The sequence below is a fragment of the Engystomops pustulosus genome, chromosome 2, assembly GCF_040894005.1.
Source record: "Engystomops pustulosus chromosome 2, aEngPut4.maternal, whole genome shotgun sequence".
In the NCBI taxonomy this organism is placed as follows: domain Eukaryota; kingdom Metazoa; phylum Chordata; class Amphibia; order Anura; family Leptodactylidae; genus Engystomops; species Engystomops pustulosus.
Genome location: NC_092412.1, coordinates 42404446 through 42422976, shown reverse-complemented (window position 1 = coordinate 42422976; position 18531 = coordinate 42404446). Strand labels below are relative to the sequence as shown.

The following is an 18531-nucleotide window of genomic DNA, read 5'->3' as shown; positions in this document are numbered from 1 at the left end:
CACACGCAATTCCTTCTTTATTGGATATTTCCTCTCCTTCATAAAAATAACTTGCTCTTAAACTTAACACCAAAGATGATCTCTAAGAGGGGATATACATTATCATTTATCTTGTTAGATATACTCATTGCATGCCACCAATGAAACAACTGTATATAGGAGAAGTACACTTTTTCTGATACCCCAAATTCTGCTTTTATCTCTTGGAAAGATTTAAGTTTCCCTTCTGATAATAATTGATGAATATATTTAATATCCTTCTCCAACCACAACTCGGACTTAATGTTTGAAACCTCCCAATTTTTATTCCCCCAAATTGGGGTGTACCTAATAATTTAGTTTTAATATCTTCCCCTATCCAAGTCATCAATACCATTGTAGGCCAATTCTTTCTTTTTTTCCAATTTTTCCAGATGCCAGTCTCAAGAATATTATAATTATATCCCTCTATTCCCGCAAGAATCACACTCCTCAAAGGTTCCTTATCCCAAAGAACTATATATTTCACCTGAGCTGCAATAAAATAAGACCGGATATCTGGCAATTTAAACCCACCCTTTTTATAGGGCACTTTTAATATCTCCCGCTTAAGTCTTGGATGTTCTCCTCTCCATAGTAGTTCTGAAAAAAGGCTCTCTACCAACTTAAAATTGAACCTCCAGGCATAAAACCTCTTTGGTCTTCATGTATAATTTCTTTAATGTATCTTTTTAACCTTTCTGCCACAATTTTAGCCAATAATTTAGTATCCATATTTATTAATGACATTGGTCGATATGAGTCTACCAATCTGTTTTTTTAATAATAATATGTTTATAATTTAGTTTTTTAGTAAATAATTTTCAATATAGGGAAAGAGGGTGATATTTTTTCCGGCCCCCCTAGGGTGCTTTATCCCTAGGTTCAAGGAGACTACTGGCTGTCGCTGCAATGGATCGTCTCCTTAAGAAGATGCAATGGGGAAGTAGGGGTGGGATGCTTTGTGCCAAGATGCTGGTGGCTTAACAGGTTATCACACGCGATTGGTGCTGGCAGGTTTGAATCATGAACATTTACTATTGTCCATGATTTTACTTTTTAATATGCAGAAAACATCAGGACTGTAAGGAGAGGGCTCAGCTATCAAAATAAAAAATGATTAACCAGGGACACTTACTCATAGATCCAGGCACATGATTGTGGTAATCTTCTTATATTTGTTATCTATGGCTATGGCTTTCAAAATAAACTTGAGTTAATGTGCCAGAAGAGCTAAGGGGGTGTTACCAGAACCCTTCATCTCCTGTGCTCTGGCTTCCCATACTATAACACTGTCTCCCCTCCCCCTACTCCATCAGCACTTTTCCACTCCCTCTAACTTCTGTAAACTCACCCAGTGGGAGGGAAAAGGGAGTTCTCTTGCACAGTGTAACTGCCTGTGAAGCTTCACAATGCAGAGGGCTTTGGTAAAACAACCCAGACTACTTCTGGCTAATTAGCATAAATGTAAAAAGCTGATTTTAGAAGGAAGGAGGCCATGGATAACAAATATAAAAAGATTACAACAGTCACGGTGCCTGGATATATGAGTAAGTGTCCCTGGTATATTATGATGGATTTTTGATTTCCTTTAACTGATCTAAACTACTGAATTTACCAAACCTATATGTATTTTCATATCTAATTTAGCAGTTGCTTAAAGTTTTATCATTGATTTTTTGTAATTATAATGTATTCCCAATTTAATTTTTTTTTAAGTTCTAGGCCCGTTTTTTGTACGTTTATTACTGTATACCTAGAAAAAAGATCCTTTGTTCAAAGTTTTAACTTGCGTGAAAAGAAACCAAACTCTGACAACTGTGATGGCATCTTGTCATTCAAAGTCATCGTACATCAGCATCAACCCACTCTTACCAGCACCACCATGACATCTAGCCTGGAGAAATCACTTCATCGTATGTCACCTGTCAGATGCCATTTACATTCAATGTAATAAAAGCCACTTTAGAAAGTGACTAGAAACTGTTACAAGATAAGAACACCCAGGACAACAAATCATATAAAAGACTTGTGAACTGGAGGACTGTTAACTATCAAAGTATACAACTATCTAAACAGTTAACTGTACCCCCAACCATTCAGACTACAAGATATTCCACATCTAAACAAAGTCTATTGATTTACAGCTGACTAAAGCTTCTCTGTATGGTGGCTTTTTGATTGGACTTAAAGGGGTTGTCCACTTTTAGCAAATAATTGATATGGTTTGATATGGTACATAATTTTCCAATATACTTTTCATATCAATTCTTCATGATTTTCTAGATCTCTGCTTGCGGTCTTTCTTAAAAAAAAGCTTCTATGTTTACTTCCTGTCACTGGTCATGTGATGGGCAGGCAGCTGCACAAGCTGTTAGTATCACACGGCTCTCTGTGATAATAACGGCTCCTGCACCTGCATGACCATCACATGACCATCACATGACTATGGACAGATTTCTATCCACTGGAAGCATAGAAACTTTCTATAGCAGAACAGAGAGCAGAAATCTACATACAGAAAGTATGTTGGAAAATTGTATGACTTTCTCCTTCTCAATTATCTGCTGAAAGTGGACGACCCCTTCAACTAGGTAAAGGATGCTTAAAAAAAAAAATACAAACGAAAAACAAAAAAAGATGACTGCCCCTTTATCTATATCCCCTCTCAGCTCTCTCACACCATTGCTAAGATACCATTTCAGGCTAGTTTTATGATTAATATAATAAATATAGAAATAATGTATATGGCAAAAAAGTTGTTTATAAGAAATTCCCATTTTAATTCAGTATGCTAATGAGGCAGTTGGAGCACCTACAATGCGTCCTTGGCACCCAGAGCATTGCTATTTCTGCCTGGAACGTCACCAGGAGCAGGAGAATTGTCTCGTGAGAAGAACGGGTGACACACTGGAAGGAGAGGGAAGTTGTTTAGGTGGGAATAGCAGTGTTATATTTGCCGATGACACACCACGATGATCCAACTACCTCATTAGCATACAGATAAAACTGGGGATATCTTGAAAATAACATAATGGACATTAATTATAAAGGTATGTCGTGAATCACAGTGCATTTCTCTATCTTTAAATAGTACAGGGTATGGATACCCCTGTATAAATACATGAATACACCTAACTAAAGTGGGAATGGTTGGTCATATCAACTTCCTCTTTGTGGCACATTAGTATATGGGAGGGAGATACTTTTCAAGAAAGGTGTTGACCATGGCAGCCATTTTGAGATGGCAGTGAGAACAGGGATATTTTTCCTGATCTTCCATTCCCATTTTATATCGGTGTATCCTAAATAAAAGGAACTGACTGCAAGCCTATAGTCGAATATGCATGCTTGCCTATTTATGTCACTCCCATTGACTTGAATAGAGTGTATGTTCAGATGTGACCACCACTCCACACAAGCTACCACTTCCCAGAGGAGCTGCACCCATCAGATATTTATGACAAATCAGATGGACGTGTTGTAAATACCTTTAATCAGACAAAAAAATAAATAGCAAAGAAAGAACAAATATGTCTGTACAAGTCCTGAGGATGAAATATATTAGGATAATTTTCATAGTTTATACGGCTGAAAAAAGACACATGTCCATTAAGTTCAACCAAGGAAGGGAAGGGATTGGATGAGGAAGGGATTTAGGGGAAACAATTCTATATAACATAACTGTCAATGTTATTTAGGTGTAAAGAGACATCTAGACCCTTCTTGAAGCTCTCCGCTGTCCCTGCTGTGACCAGCGCCTGAGGCAGGCTATTCCACAGATTGACCGTTCTCATGGTAAAAAAGTCCTGTCGCCTCTGGTGATTAAACCTTAATTTCTCCAGATGGAGACAGTGCCCCCTCGTCTTTTGATTTGATTTAATCTGGAACAACTTACCACCATATTTTTTGTATGGACCATTCATATATTTATATAAATTAATCATGTCCCCTCGTAGTCGTCTCTTTTCCAGACTAAATAAATCTAGTTGTTTTAATCTTTCCTCATAACTCAGACCCTCCATACCCCTTATCAGTTTTGTGGCTCTACGTTGAACCCTTTCCTGCTCCAGGGCATCCTTTTTATGGACCGGTGCCCAGAACTGGACAGCATATTCCAGGTGAGGCCGAACCAGTGCCTTGTACAGTGGTAATATTACATCCCGAGTCCATTCCACTTTTGATACATGACAAGATCTTGCTGGCTTTTGTTACATTTTATTGTATTGAAGCGATAGCATAAATAGGTTTGCGAGAAGAACAACGAGAGAGAGAGAGACAGAGAGAGACATCTAGAAACATCGAGAGACACAGAGAGAGAGAGAGATATTATACCTACGGTATGTTCTGCCCCAAAAACTCACCCCCTGATCCCATCTTAAAAGAAATTATTATATTTATTGCTAAAAATAGGGTTCCTTTCTCCAGTACCAGCAATATTATAGTATTTCATGATGTACAGTGCAGAACGTATTGTTTCCAGTTTTCTTACTTGCCATTTGTTCTCCCTATCAATCTGAAGTAACCGCAGGGTACGCCGAAATATCTCAAATCATAAGCCAGAGGCTGTCAGAGGCAATCACATAATACAAGGGTGAATGTTCTGAATGACGCTGCTTTGTTTTTCTGCCTTTTACAAATTATTTTGTGAGGACACAAATCAGAGACATTCGAGTATCACCCTGTTATCCCTCACTTAAAGGGTATGTCCAGATGACAAATTCAGTTAGATTCATGAGAAATTAAAGGAAATGTACCATTTGATTTCCTGTTTCACATTGTTGTGTAACCTGTGACCTGCCTCCCTGCTGCCTCGGTCTCCCGGAAATCTTATAGAAGCACAGACAGCACATACTCCACAAGATCGGTAGACCCCCCCAAAACTTTCGGATTGCCCTATTTTGTTGTTGGGGAATATATATCTATTCTAGCATAATCCCTTTATTAAAATAAAAGCAAAGGTAAAGAAAGACATAAACAGAAGTTCCTTATGTAGTGTAAAGGAAACAAAGCACAACACAAGATCATCATACACACCGAGAGCCAAACATGGCAGTGACTGTATAGAGGACTGTAATAATGGAGACACCTTCAGAAATCAGCTCTGGGGGTCTCCAGTATTAAAGTCCTGCTCTGAGGGCTCTTTAGCATTATAGCCCTGCTCTGGGGGTCTCCAGCATTATAGCCCTGCTCTGGGGGTCTCCAGCATTATAGCCCTGCTCTGGGGGTCTCCAGCATTATAGCCCTGCTCTGGGGGTCTCCAGCATTATAGCCCTGCTCTGGGGGTCTCCACTATTAAAGCTCTGCTCTGTAGATCTCCACTATTATAGTTACACTCTGGGGGTCTTCAGTATTAGGAGATTTGCAGTATTATAGTTCTGCTCTGGGGGTCTCCAGCATTATAGTCCTTTCAAGTGAACAAAAACAAACGCCACTATGTGAGATACAAGTCAGATCATACCACCGTGTCTCCTTACTAACAAATCACCAGGTGATTAACACCCCACACGTTCCGTCACATAAGGTGCCTTTATCAAGGAAAGCCCCCTGATGTGCACCCCTCATGTAAAGTCTAAAGACTAAAACAGAGAAGAGTAAAGCCTTAAATGGGTTTTACCGCCAAACAAGTTAGGCACTATCCACAAATAGTGGAGGTCTGATGGGTTCAAGAGAGGGGGGCTTGATGGGGTCCGAGGTACCTTTGTTTTGCTGTATTCATCTATATGGAGCTAATGGAGATTACCGAGTGTTGCACTCGCCAACCTCCGTCAGCTCTATAGAGATGAATGGAGCATAATGGTCATGCGAGGTGGGGAGCAATGAGGGGTTCAACGGAGGTACCTCAAACCCCATGTTCTTGTTCTGTCAGCTCTCCGGTCATATATACACAAACAAGTCTTTATAGGTAATTAAAGTGAACCTGTCAGGGCGATTTGGGACACTAACCTACTAACAGGTGCTCATGAACTGGTAGTTAGTGTCTCAAATTGCCCTGTATGATTTTTAGGCATTCAGGAAAAAAAATCTAAACTTTATACAGGTGGTCCCCTACTTAAGGACACCCGCCTTACAGATGACCCCTAGTTAAAGACGGACCTCTCTGCCCAATGTGATCTCTGGTGAAGCTCTCTGGATGTTACTATAGTCCCAGGCTGCAAGGATCAGCTGTAATGCAGTTTTAATGATAACCCTTGGTTCCATTATGGAAGAAAATTTTGAAACTCCAATTGTCACTGAGACAAATTTTTTTTTTACTACAATTATAAAATATACAGTATAAAGTATACAGTAAAATATACAGTTTCAACCTACATTCAAATCAACTTAAGAACAAACCTCTGGAACCTATCTTGTACGTAACCTGGGGACTGCCTGTACTAACCTAAAGCGAAGCTGGCGGTAAAGCCCTGGCTTCACTGTGCAAGTGCTGTAGGTACGTTGCATGTGCACTAAATTCAGGATACCGTTCCAACGTCACTTCTCAGATTGTGCGATTAGGTACTGGGGCTGGATCTACTGATGTGAGTCTGATGTGCCTCATTGAACTCACATCTAGGAAAGTATAACATTTTTTTTCTTCATTTTTCTCCTTCTACAGACCTCAAAAAGGCCCATTTGGTACACTAAACAAAGGTGCATAAGGACTTGTAGTTGGTGCAGGGTCCTAAATCAACCCGACAAGTCTTCTTTAGGTAAATGTGCATTATGTTGCACTGTGGGTATAGTCACAATGTTCCTTGCAACCTGTCTTGAGCAAGAAAACAGGGAGAGCCTGGGTTAGAAAGGTTGCGCCATATCTCGTGGCCTTGGCCATGGCGCACTGAAATTCATAGGCCATAGATTTTCTCCAGGACGTCATGTCTCTAATGGAGGACACTACTCGTAGAGGAGCACTTATAGTTTACATGCGACTTGGAAGCTGACAGAATGTGGCAGATTTATCAAGTGTCTGAAAGTCAGAATATTTCCAGTTGCCCATGGCAACCAATCACTGCTTTCATTTCACCAGTGCTCATTATTATTTTAAAGGGGAGCTGTGATTGGTTGCCACAGGCAAATGGAAATATTCTGACTTTCAGACACTTGATAAATCTGCCCCATTCTCTTTAAAAATAAAAAAATAAACTAAACCTAAATCCACTTCTACTATAGCGTAATACTGTGGTTTATGTAGTCGGTAACACTTTGCATTGTTGCTTTATGCTTTTTATTCGATTACAGTGCTGAATAACACCATGGTGTTTGTCCATTAAAAGTCTATCAGGCATTGTATGTTGTTTCATTATAGCCATCACCATAAAATATGAAGCTTTATACAAAGTAAGGTCTTTGTGGCTTCGCTTTACTAATGGTGTCTAAAATACTAATTGCATATATACCGAAACTGTGCACCCTGCCGGGAAATGTACTTTACTTTGCTTTAATAAGAGCTAACAGCTACTCCAGTGTTCTACAAATATAGATAAACGCTGTACTCTATGAACATTAAATGCAGGGCTTTAGGTTTTGGGTTTTTTAACTTTTCACTACTTTTTTTTACTCAACAAATGAGTCATTTCACCAGTGTACAAGCCCCATCTCTAATCTCTCTAGCAAACACACGACATCAGTCAATATCTGTTTCTTAGAATTCTACAACGAATAGGCAAAATGAAACCAACAAATAATTAAAAGTATGCAGAGAAAAAAAAAAGTAAAAAAAAAAACACACACACACACAAACAAAAACATGTTATAGTCAAGAGGGGAAAGGTTCTGTTATAATTGTGTAAAGGATTATAAATCCTACAATGTAGCATAAGGGACATTTTTGGAATTTAATGAAGTTACCCGATTTAGGTCTGATTTTATAGAGGAAAGAGCTTTCCTTTTTATTGTTCTAGAATAAAAAACGACAAAGTGGGATCAGCCGCGAATACAATCCTCTACAAAGTGGGATCAACTATGAGTAAAATCCTCTACAAAGTGGGATCAGCTGTGAGTACAATCCTTTACATAGTGGAACCAGCCGTTAGTACTATATTCTACAAAGTGGTAAAAACCAAGAGCATAATCTTCTACAAAGTGGGACCAGCTGTGAGTGCAATTTTCTACAAAGTGGGACCTGCTGTGAGCACAATCCTCTACAAAATGGGACCAGCCCTGAGTACAATCCTCTACAAAGTGGTATCAGCTGGGAGTACAATCCTCTACAAATTGGGACCAGTCACGAATAGAATCCTCTACAAAGTGGGCCCATCCACGAGTACAATCCCCTTAAAAGTGCCATCAGCCATGAGTACTATCCTCTACAAAATGGGATCAGCCGTGAGTACAATCCTCTACAAAGTAGGACCAGCCGTGAGTACAATCCTCTACAACAGTGATGGCGAACCTTTTTGAGACCGAGTGCCCAGACTACAACCAAAACCCACGCATTTATCACAAAGTGCCAATATAAGCAGTAATTTATTTATTTGTTGAACTGTTCTCCTAACATAGAAGCCTCCTAAGGACACTGATAAAATCGAAAGCAGGAGGGCAAATTCGGACCATCACTGTAGCTTCTCTCCAGGTTCCCGCTGTACAGGAGGAGGTGTGGGGACAGCAGGAGGACCTTCAAAGATATTTTGGTCGCCTCCGCACCTTCTCGCTTTTCCTTTAGTCCCAAGCTGCCAAGAGATTGTAGGTGCCAGGGATCTAAAGTTATCGCTCCTATTTTCCAGGATGTATCTCGTACATGCTTGGCCACTGAGGTGACACCCTGTGAGAACATGAGATACTTCCTTGGCGATTAAAGGGTTAAAATAGCACTGAGATTAGTTAATCTTGACTTGTGTGGAACTGCAGTTAGATTATTTGAGTCCTGTCTGGTGAACTCTGTGCTGAGCTTAAGTGCCCACAGAGAGCACTCTGTGGTATAGGTTCGCCGCCACTCCTCTACAAAGTGGGACGAGCCATGAGTACAATCCTCTACAAATTGGAACCAGCTGTGAGTATAATCTTCTACAAAGTGGGACCAGTTAGAGTACAATCCTTTACATAGTGGAACCAGCCGTGAGTACAATCCTCTACAAAGTGGGACCTGCTGTGAGTACAATCCACTAAAAAATGGTACCAGCTGTGAATACAATCCTCTACAAAGTGGGACGAGCCATGAGTACAATCCTCTACAAATTGGAACCAGCTGTGAGTATAATCTTCTACAAAGTGGGACCAGTTAGAGTACAATCCTTTATATAGTGGAACCAGCCGTGAGTACAAACCTCTACAAAGTGGGACCTGCTGTGAGTACAATCCACTAAAAAATGGTACCAGCTGTGAGTAAAATCCTCTACAAAGTGGGACCAGACGTATGTACAATCCTCTACAAAGTGGGACCAGTCGTAAGTACAATCCTCTACAAAGTGGGACCAGCCGTAAGTACAATCCTCTACAAAGTGGGACCAGCCGTATGTACAATCCTCTACAAAGTGGGACCAGCCATCAGTACAATCCTCTACAAAGTGGGACCAGCCGTGAGTATAATCTTCTAAAAAGTGGGCCCAGCCATGAGTACAATCATTTACATAGTGGAACCAGCCACGAGTACAATCCTCTACAAAGTGGAAGAGCCACGAGTACAATCCTCTACAAAGTGGAAGAGCCATGAGTACAATCCTCTACAAAGTGGAACCAGCTGTGAGTTCAATCCTCTATAAAGTGGGCCCGGACACGAATACAATCCTCTACAAAGTGGGACCAGCCACGAGTACAATCCTCTACAAAGTGGGATCAGCAGTGAGTACAATCCTCTACAGAGTGGGTCCAGCTGTGAGTAAAATCCTCTACAAAGTGGTACCCGCCATGAGTACAATCCTCTACAAATGGGATCATGTGCAAGTACAATCCTCTACAAATTGGGACCAGCCATGAGTACAATCCTCTACAAAGTGGGACCAGCCATCAGTACAATCCTCTACAAAGTGGGACCAGCCGTGAGTATAATCTTCTAAAAAGTGGGCCCAGCCATGAGTACAATCATTTACATAGTGGAACCAGCCACGAGTACAATCCTCTACAAAGTGGAAGAGCCACGAGTACAATCCTCTACAAAGTGGAAGAGCCATGAGTACAATCCTCTACAAAGTGGAACCAGCTGTGAGTTCAATCCTCTATAAAGTGGGCCCGGACACTAATACAATCCTCTACAAAGTGGGACCAGCCACGAGTACAATCCTCTACAAAGTGGGATCAGCAGTGAGTACAATCCTCTACAGAGTGGGTCCAGCTGTGAGTAAAATCCTCTACAAAGTGGTACCCGCCATGAGTACAATCCTCTACAAATGGGATCATGTGTAAGTACAATCCTCTACAAATTGGGACCAGCCATGAGTACAATCCTCTACAAATTGGGACCAGCCATGAGTACAATCCTCTTCAAAGTGGGTATTGCCTGGCCAAACTTATTAAACTTTCTACTATTACAAGTGCCCTGTAAGTAGGAGTCAACACTGCTAGATAGATATCCATATCTATATTTACAGTTTTTGTAGATATTTGTATGTTTTATCACTGGTATTGTATTCCCTATGGTCTTTTTTACATATTTTTTATTACATAACAAACAGTATTAAAACAATTAAAACAACTCAGTGGTAAAGATGGTAAAGTTAGGGGCAGTCTCTTCATTACCTCCTTCTCTTTCTGTTCTGCCTCCACCCTCTCCTCCTGTTGTTCTTTCAGTACCTCTACCTCCTTCTCAATTCTCTTATGGTTTAGGTATGCAAGTTTCCTCCTCGGTTTCCCTTGTTGAATGGATTGCCTCCCCCTCCATCTGAATGGTTACTATTTGATCAGGTTATTTAGTCCCATTACATGCTCAAATTTTTGTAATTTTTTAAAAATACAAAATAAAAATTCAATAAAGAACAAAGAAAGTATTGCAAAATATATAAAATCCCTTTATTCCCCCATAATGCATATTTTAACCATCTACCAATTTACTATTGAGGGTAGAATTTTAGCCTCAAAGTGTTTTTGTAAGAAATGTATACCAGCTGACCTAAGCACAGACCGATATACACAACACCTACTAAAGCAAAATCTTCCCCATGTGTAGAATTCCTACGCGTCAGTAACGTCTATGTCTACACGCACATACTATATCTTCATCTACTCACCAGAGCAAGAGGTACAAAAACTCTCTGCCGTCCAGGTGCCGGTAAACATTCACATCACGGACACGAGAAAGGCGCAGCCACAGCCGCAGCCATAGTCAAAGTGCTTTTATAAGTTAACAGAAGGTTACTACTCTTGTCCCCCCCTTCCAAAACCATCGAAAACACATGTCGATTTAGACTGTGCGAACTTGGCCTACAACTTGACATGAAATATTGACTGTTTGGTGAACTCCTAAACTTAAGGGGCCTTCAGTTTCCCATCATGAGTTACAGTACAACACACAATAAAAATAGTCTTACATTACAGGACCGCTCTGCCTTCCCATGTTGTGACTGCCTAGGAAATATGTTAAATCCTTCCAGTAAGGAAGTTATAGATATTTTCTACCGGTACAGGAGAAATATTATTCAGATACAAAAATTTATAAAAATTCTACTTCCTGTTCAAATATATGTTTAGCAATGCTGCCAGATATATTTAGGGAATAGATATATTGCACCCCTTTGTGCAATTAGTAGATACAGAAGGAGTTTGGTTTTATGAGAAGAGTTACAAATAGGACTATGTTATAATGAAATAATATATTAAAATATGATAATGTGTAGGGAACAAGTTGAAAACTTGGTACAATCTCTTTTAGAGTTAGAAGGGAGAAAGCAACTAAAAGACATATATACTCAAGTATAAGCCTAATTTTTCTGCACAAACAAAATGCGCTGAAACCCCGAACTCGGCTTATACTTGATTAAAAAAATATATATCAAACCTCATCTTTCCGGCTTCCCCCGCTGCTGGATATATACTGGGGCAGGGGGCTGGCTATATACTGGGTCAGGGGGCTGGCAAACTATATACTGGGGGGGCAGGTGCTGGCAAACTATATACTGGGGGGCAGGGTCTGGCAGGCCATATACTGGGGAGGCTGTGACCAATGCCACCCTTGGCTTATACTCGAGTCAATAGGTTTTTCCAGGTTTTTGTGGTAAAATTAGGGGCCTCGGCTTATACTTGGGTCGGCTTATACTCGAGTATATACAGTAACTGGAATTCACAGCCGTGGCGCTTTGTCCTGATAAACAAGGAACTGTCCATTAAGGTTTGCCCTGAGTGATACAGAAATATTGACGGATTGCCTGCTGGTCACCCAATCCGTCGTATTAACTCCCCTAGGCCAATCACAGACGTGTCTAGTAGCTAGGGGAGTAAATTTTCCAGATTGGCTGTTCAGCAGGCAAACACGACCCCCGAACCGGAATGGAGAGTTCGGGTCCACTCATCTCTAATTAGGGAAGTGGCATTGGAGCCAGCGTTGAGACTGGATGGTCTGGAGTGAGGTTTTGAGAAAGTATTTTGGAAACATTTTTCTTCCAAAATACATTGGATATATGCACATATACGTAAACTAATATTTGACCTTTTTCCTTTCAAATACTTTAGACCATTTTATGGGAATTATTAGAAGGTAAAACCCATTTTTCTCATTTGTGGTTCCCGATGTGATGAAACACTATGGTGTATTTTATACTGTTTCTTAGACAGTGAAGGAAAAGTATTTTTTTTAAGTATGAAATGACACAATTTTTCATGTACGGCTCCCGCAGTGATGAAACGCGTTGGTTTAGCTGCATGACTTTGAGGAGTTCATGCTTACAATGGGATAGAATTTATTTAATCCCCAGTGGGTGCTTTGCCGAAATATTTTTAAAAAGTGGCCAACTTTTTGTGTTCGTTACAATGACAGCAGCTCTTACTCATGTTATAAGCAGCATTAATGAGCCTTTGGTGGAGACTGTTAGGAGCGTTTTCTATGAGAGAAGTGTATTTAAAGTCATCGACTGGGTTATATAGGGCCACAGAGAAGCAGTAAAATAATGAACAAATTACATATCACTCCCCGCTAACTTTCTGCTACATTACAACCATTCCTGAACCCTGATTCTTTGATTCTTCTTCAAGGACTTTCAAGTAATATGTAAGAAAAGAACCAACTAATAAGGCAAAGAGATGAGGCACACAAAATAATGAAGCAATTATCGTGGAGGACTTCAACAAACGGGATCGATTCTATACTAGGAGGAAGAAAGTTGCAGGTCCAACAAAAGAAAACGGTTCTGACAATAGTAAAAGACAGTTGCCGGTCACAACGTAATCAAAGGAAATCTAAGATCAAAATCAACTTTGATAAACCAGGGATACTTACTCATAGATCCAGGCACTGTGACTGTGGTTATCTTCTTATATTTGTTATCCACTGCCTCCTTCCTTCTAAAATCAACTTTTAAAAATATGCTAATAAGCCAGAAGGTCTCTAGGCGGCGTTACCAGAGCCTGTTACACCGTCTCCCCCTCTGAATTCTACCCCTCCCTCTGTCTGATGTAATCTCACATAGTGGGAGTGCTCATGTACAGTGTAACAGCCTGTGCAGCTGCATCACGGCGTGGCTCCGGTAATGCCCCTAGGGGCCTTCTGTATCTAGTATAATTTTAAAAGTTGATTTTAGAAGGAAGGAGGCTATGGATAACAAATTTAAGATGATTACCACAGTCACAGTGCCTGGATCTATGAGTAAGTCTCCCTGGCTTATTATGCTGGAATTTGATGAAAGGACAATTCTTGGCCGGCTGGTTATATGTTTTTGATTAAACACGGACAACCCCTTTAATGGCAGCCACAGAAAAAGTTCATATACACTAAGCCACTGCTTCATAAAGACCTATAGATGGATTAGCATCTCAAACAACCCTCCCAGAGTGCTAGTTCGATTTTACATTCAGGTGCAGACACAGCGATTGGAGAGAACATGGATGTTGCAGGCAACAGCCACAGGGAAATCTAAGGGTTTGAAATATTGCCTGCTGATAGCAGAGAAAGATTATTAAGTGCCCAACACAATGATCGCTGTGGTTGTGTGGGGTGATTTTGGAGGTGGCAGACTATGTGTCTATGCAAGGAATCCAGTGGAAGTAAACACAGAAGCTTTCTATAGAACTAGAGCAAGTAGAGATCCAGAAAACTGAGAGGAATTGATACAGAAAGTAAACTGGAAATTTGTATAACTTTTCATTATTCAAACAATATCAATTAATGCTGACTCGTCCAATTCCTCTGTCCTGCGGATCACTGCCTTATCAAGGGGGACGTGCAGTCGTAATGGTAAATGCCAAGGGCATCCGCATGCCCCTCCAGCCACTTACACTGAGGTGGTGTTCAAGGAGCATAGAGTAATGAGTGCATGGCCCCCATGATCTGCCAGGAGAATGCAGGACCAAGGATGGCACTGGAAGAGGAGAGACGGAGGAGAAAAGTATATAAAGAGATAACAGCATGATGTAAGTAGGGGCTTCCTTAATATAAATAAAGATTGCAAAGATAAGCAGAAATGGTGGTCACTACTTGTATAAAACAGCAAGAATTTTGGCTTCTTTAACATCAAGGACGATTGCAAGGCACTTACTATGGTATGACGGGGAGGATCGTCCATGCCCCTTCGTTTTCAGCAACTTCATGAAGCAGCAGCACTTTGGGCAACTTCTGAAAAATAGGCATAAAATAACATTTTTATAAAGTCATGTTTATATATATATATATATATATATATTTATTTATTTATATATGTGCTATCATTATATTTTTGTATGTATATTTTTTTTTACATTTTTTTTAAAAGTGGTATATTAGTTTTTTATGTTTTTTACTTGTTTTTACGCAAGTGACATACTAACAGACAAGTTATCAGAAAGGGAAAATTAGCACTCAGGCAGTGAGACAATGAATACAGGCTACGTACAGAATAGGTTCTGTAGGTTTGTTCTTAAGCTAAATTTGTATGTAAGTCGGAACCGTATACTTTATAATTATAACCCCAGCCAAATTTTTTTTTGGTCTCTGTGACAATTGGATTTTAAAAATGTTGGGTCGTCATAAGAATCAGGATTAACAATAAAACTTCATTGCAGACACCTGTGATAACTGTTACAGCTGATTATTGTAGCCTAGGACTAAAGTACAGGAAATTACCAATTACCAGAGAGCCGTTTGTAACTTAGGGTGGTCTGTAAGTCAGGTGTTCTTAAGTAGGGGACCGCCTGTATTTAGATCAATAGTAATATTTTACAGTAACTTTCTCCATTCTATTTAAGATTTCCGATGATCTAGTGGAAAAATACGAATGAACGGACATAAAAAACCATTTCAACACCCATGTGGTCAGAAAAGCAATTTCCAGCATGCCAAGTTCCAGTATGAGAAAATTTTAGTAATTCATTTTAAAACAAAAGAAATACGAGATATTAGAAGCCTATGACTTTATCTCATCTAAAACCTCCTTATAGTAGAGGAAGATAAAGTCTCAAACAGTTCCCAACACTGCACACGTCGGCACCCAGGAGAGGAGGAGCGGGTGAGTGCCGCTCACCCCCGCCCCTCTCCATAGCGATATATGGCGCACGTGTGCTGCCTCGTGCCACTTCCATACGGCGCCGTGAGTCCATTGCTGTCTATGGGGGATGTATATACGGCGTATATATGTCCCCCATACGGCTGTGTGAATGTAGCCTAAAGGTATTTCAGACAGTTTTTTTTCCCCTTTTTTATTTTATTTAGCAGTGGTCTGACAATTGGCACCACCATCAATTAGATTGTCATTTACAACTTTCCAAAGACCACAAATAAGGCCAAGTTCACGTCTGTGTTTGGACTTCTGTTATTATTTTCCATCAATAAAGGGATAGAAATGGAAATCCAACAGATCTGTTGAAAAGTAACACTACGGCTTCTGTTTTGCAACCACTTGAACCGCTTCCTTTAGTGTTTCTGTTACTCAAATGGAAAATTGGATGGAAGCTGCAGTGGGATTTTCTATTTTCCCCATCTCAAGTAACAAGCATAGTAATGGAAGCAGTCGAGCAGGCAGCCACCCTCAAGGCCACCTCCTTACATAGCCTCGTACCTGCTATCCGGTGGCGCTGCCTCGTGCACGTTGTGGCAGAGGATTGGCCCGCTGGCATTGGATCCACCAAGCTCCTGCTTGTTTCTTCCTCCAGGTACGCACAGGGCAGGAGCAGAGATGACAGCCGCACTGAGCATGAGCGATATTTTAAAAAAATTACTGCAAGGTGACGGGGAGGTACCGAAGATTAGGGTCAGGGCCTGAATCAGTTCCACGGAGGGAAGGAGGCATGGATTAAACTAACTAGGTGGCCATAAGGGTGGCTGCCTGCTTCACTGCTGTTCCCTGAACCCCACCCCCCTGACTAGTGGATGTCCACGTATAAAACTTTAAAGGATAAAGGCAACACTCTCAATTTATAAAGACATGGCTAGAAAACAGTTAACAGCACATAAAAATTACATTTGCTTGTTTAGAAGTGATGCGGCTGGTGACAGGTTCCTTTTAACGTTGCAGACTAAAGTTGCAAATGTGGCGGACTGTGGTAGGTACTTGGAGTTTTACTTAATGGTCACTTTGATGATTGCAGACACGTACAAGGACACATTAAGAGCCTTGCTTCTCGTAACGCTGAATTACTTCCTAATGACGTGCACAATATGATGGCCTATTACTATAATACACATTTCAGGAGGATCTTAGCCATGGAAATTGCCCAATTCCAATCGATCGGTTCCAATGGTTATAATTAGAACTAATAATAATAATTATACAATAATACTGCGATAGTTAGGAACTCCAACCTTCTTTCATCAAGGAAATTTTTGCATTATTTTCCTTTTCTCAGTTTTAGATTTTTAAGAAAGAGTTTTTAAGACACACAAGATTGAGCTATGAGGGAAAACCAAATGATATACTCCATTCCCCAAATTAGTTTGTCAATCCCCCTCCCGTAAAAATATTTGCCAATAGGGAGGGCAGCATGGTGACTGGGGTCCTGGGTTCAAGTCCCACCCAAGTCAACATACGCAAAGAGTTTGTATGTTCTCTCTGTGTTTGTGTGGGTTATTTCCGGGTTTCCTCCCAAATCCAAAAACATACTGCCATTTTGATTAGATTGTGCCCTCCATTGGGGACAGACACTGTTCTGGCAATTACTGTAGGCTCTATATAAATAAAAAAAATTAATAATCATATTCTTATTATTACTACAGACCTTTTAAAAATAGCTTGGTAAATCCACAAAAATGGCATATTTACTTTGTGGGATACCACTTTATCTTATGTAAATTTTTTAAAAGCTTGTGGCATACATAAGGATCATTAGTTTTGAAGCCCTGTCCCCAGAAGTAAGTTTTGTCAAGACAGGACTCAAGGCGTCATAAGTAGAGATGAGCGAACATACTCGTCCGAGCTTGATGCTCGTTCGACCATTAGCGTACTCGAAACTGCTCGTTGCTCGGACGAATACTTCGCCCGCTCGAGAAAATGGCAGCTCCCGCCGTTTTGCTGCCAGAAACAGAGCCAATCACAAGCCAGGAGACTCTGCACTCCACCCAGCATGACGTGGTACCCTTACACGTCGATAGCAGTGGTTGGCTGGCCAGATCAGGTGACCCTGGGATAGACTAGCCGCTGCCCGCGCTGCTCGGATCATTCTGTGTCTGGATGCCGCTAGGGAGAGAGCTGCTGCTGGTCAGGGAAAGCGTTAGGCTGTTCTATTAGCTTACTGTTAGGCAGGAGTGATTCTACAAGAACCCAACAGCCCTTCTTAGGGCTACAATAACGTTATACTTTTTTTTTTTTTATTTGCAGCTAGTACCATATTGTGAGGAATTTGCAGGGGGACTTGCTACCGTTGTGTTTAGCTCTTAGTGACACACATATCCACCTCAAACACCAAAGTGGGAAAATTTATTAGGGGTTTGATTTCAATTAGGCACAGTCTGCCATTTACTTTTTATTTTACGTTTATTTTTTCATAACTCAGCGTCATCTCATCTTGCATAGTAGTGTGCTTTCATACTTGGCTAGAAAATAGCCATCGGAGAATCCAAACGGCTTACTTACGCCTACAATAGCGTTATATATATTTTATTTCTGGTTGATCTGCTGGTGGCTGTCCTTGCTGCAGTGCATCTACTAGCAAATTGTGAGGAATTTGTAGTGAGACTTGCGACCTTTGTGTTTAGCGCTTAGTGACGCACATATCCATCGCAAAGACCGAAGTGGGAAAATTTATTAGGGGTTGGATTTCAATTAGGCACAGTCTGCCAGTTTCTTTTTATTTTACGTTTATTTTTTCATAACTCAGCGTCATCTCATCAGTGTGCTTTCATACTTGGCTAGAAAATAGCCAAAGGAGAATCCAAACGGCTTACTTACGCCTACAATAGCGTTATATATATTTGATTTCTGGTTGATCTGCTGGTGGCTGTACTTGCTGCAGTGCATCTACTACCAAATTGTGAGGAATTTGTAA

General features: G+C 40.5%; 1 protein-coding gene across 1 annotated transcript in view; it reads right to left on the bottom strand.

Moving 5' to 3' along the window:
* Positions 1 to 18531, bottom strand: part of B3GLCT (beta 3-glucosyltransferase) — a 299257-nt gene that overhangs the window by 116700 nt on the left and 164026 nt on the right. The window contains exon 5 of the mRNA XM_072134376.1: positions 14616 to 14692. Within this exon, the coding sequence (XP_071990477.1) occupies positions 14616 to 14692 (77 nt within the window). The remainder of the gene's footprint in view (positions 1 to 14615; positions 14693 to 18531) is intronic.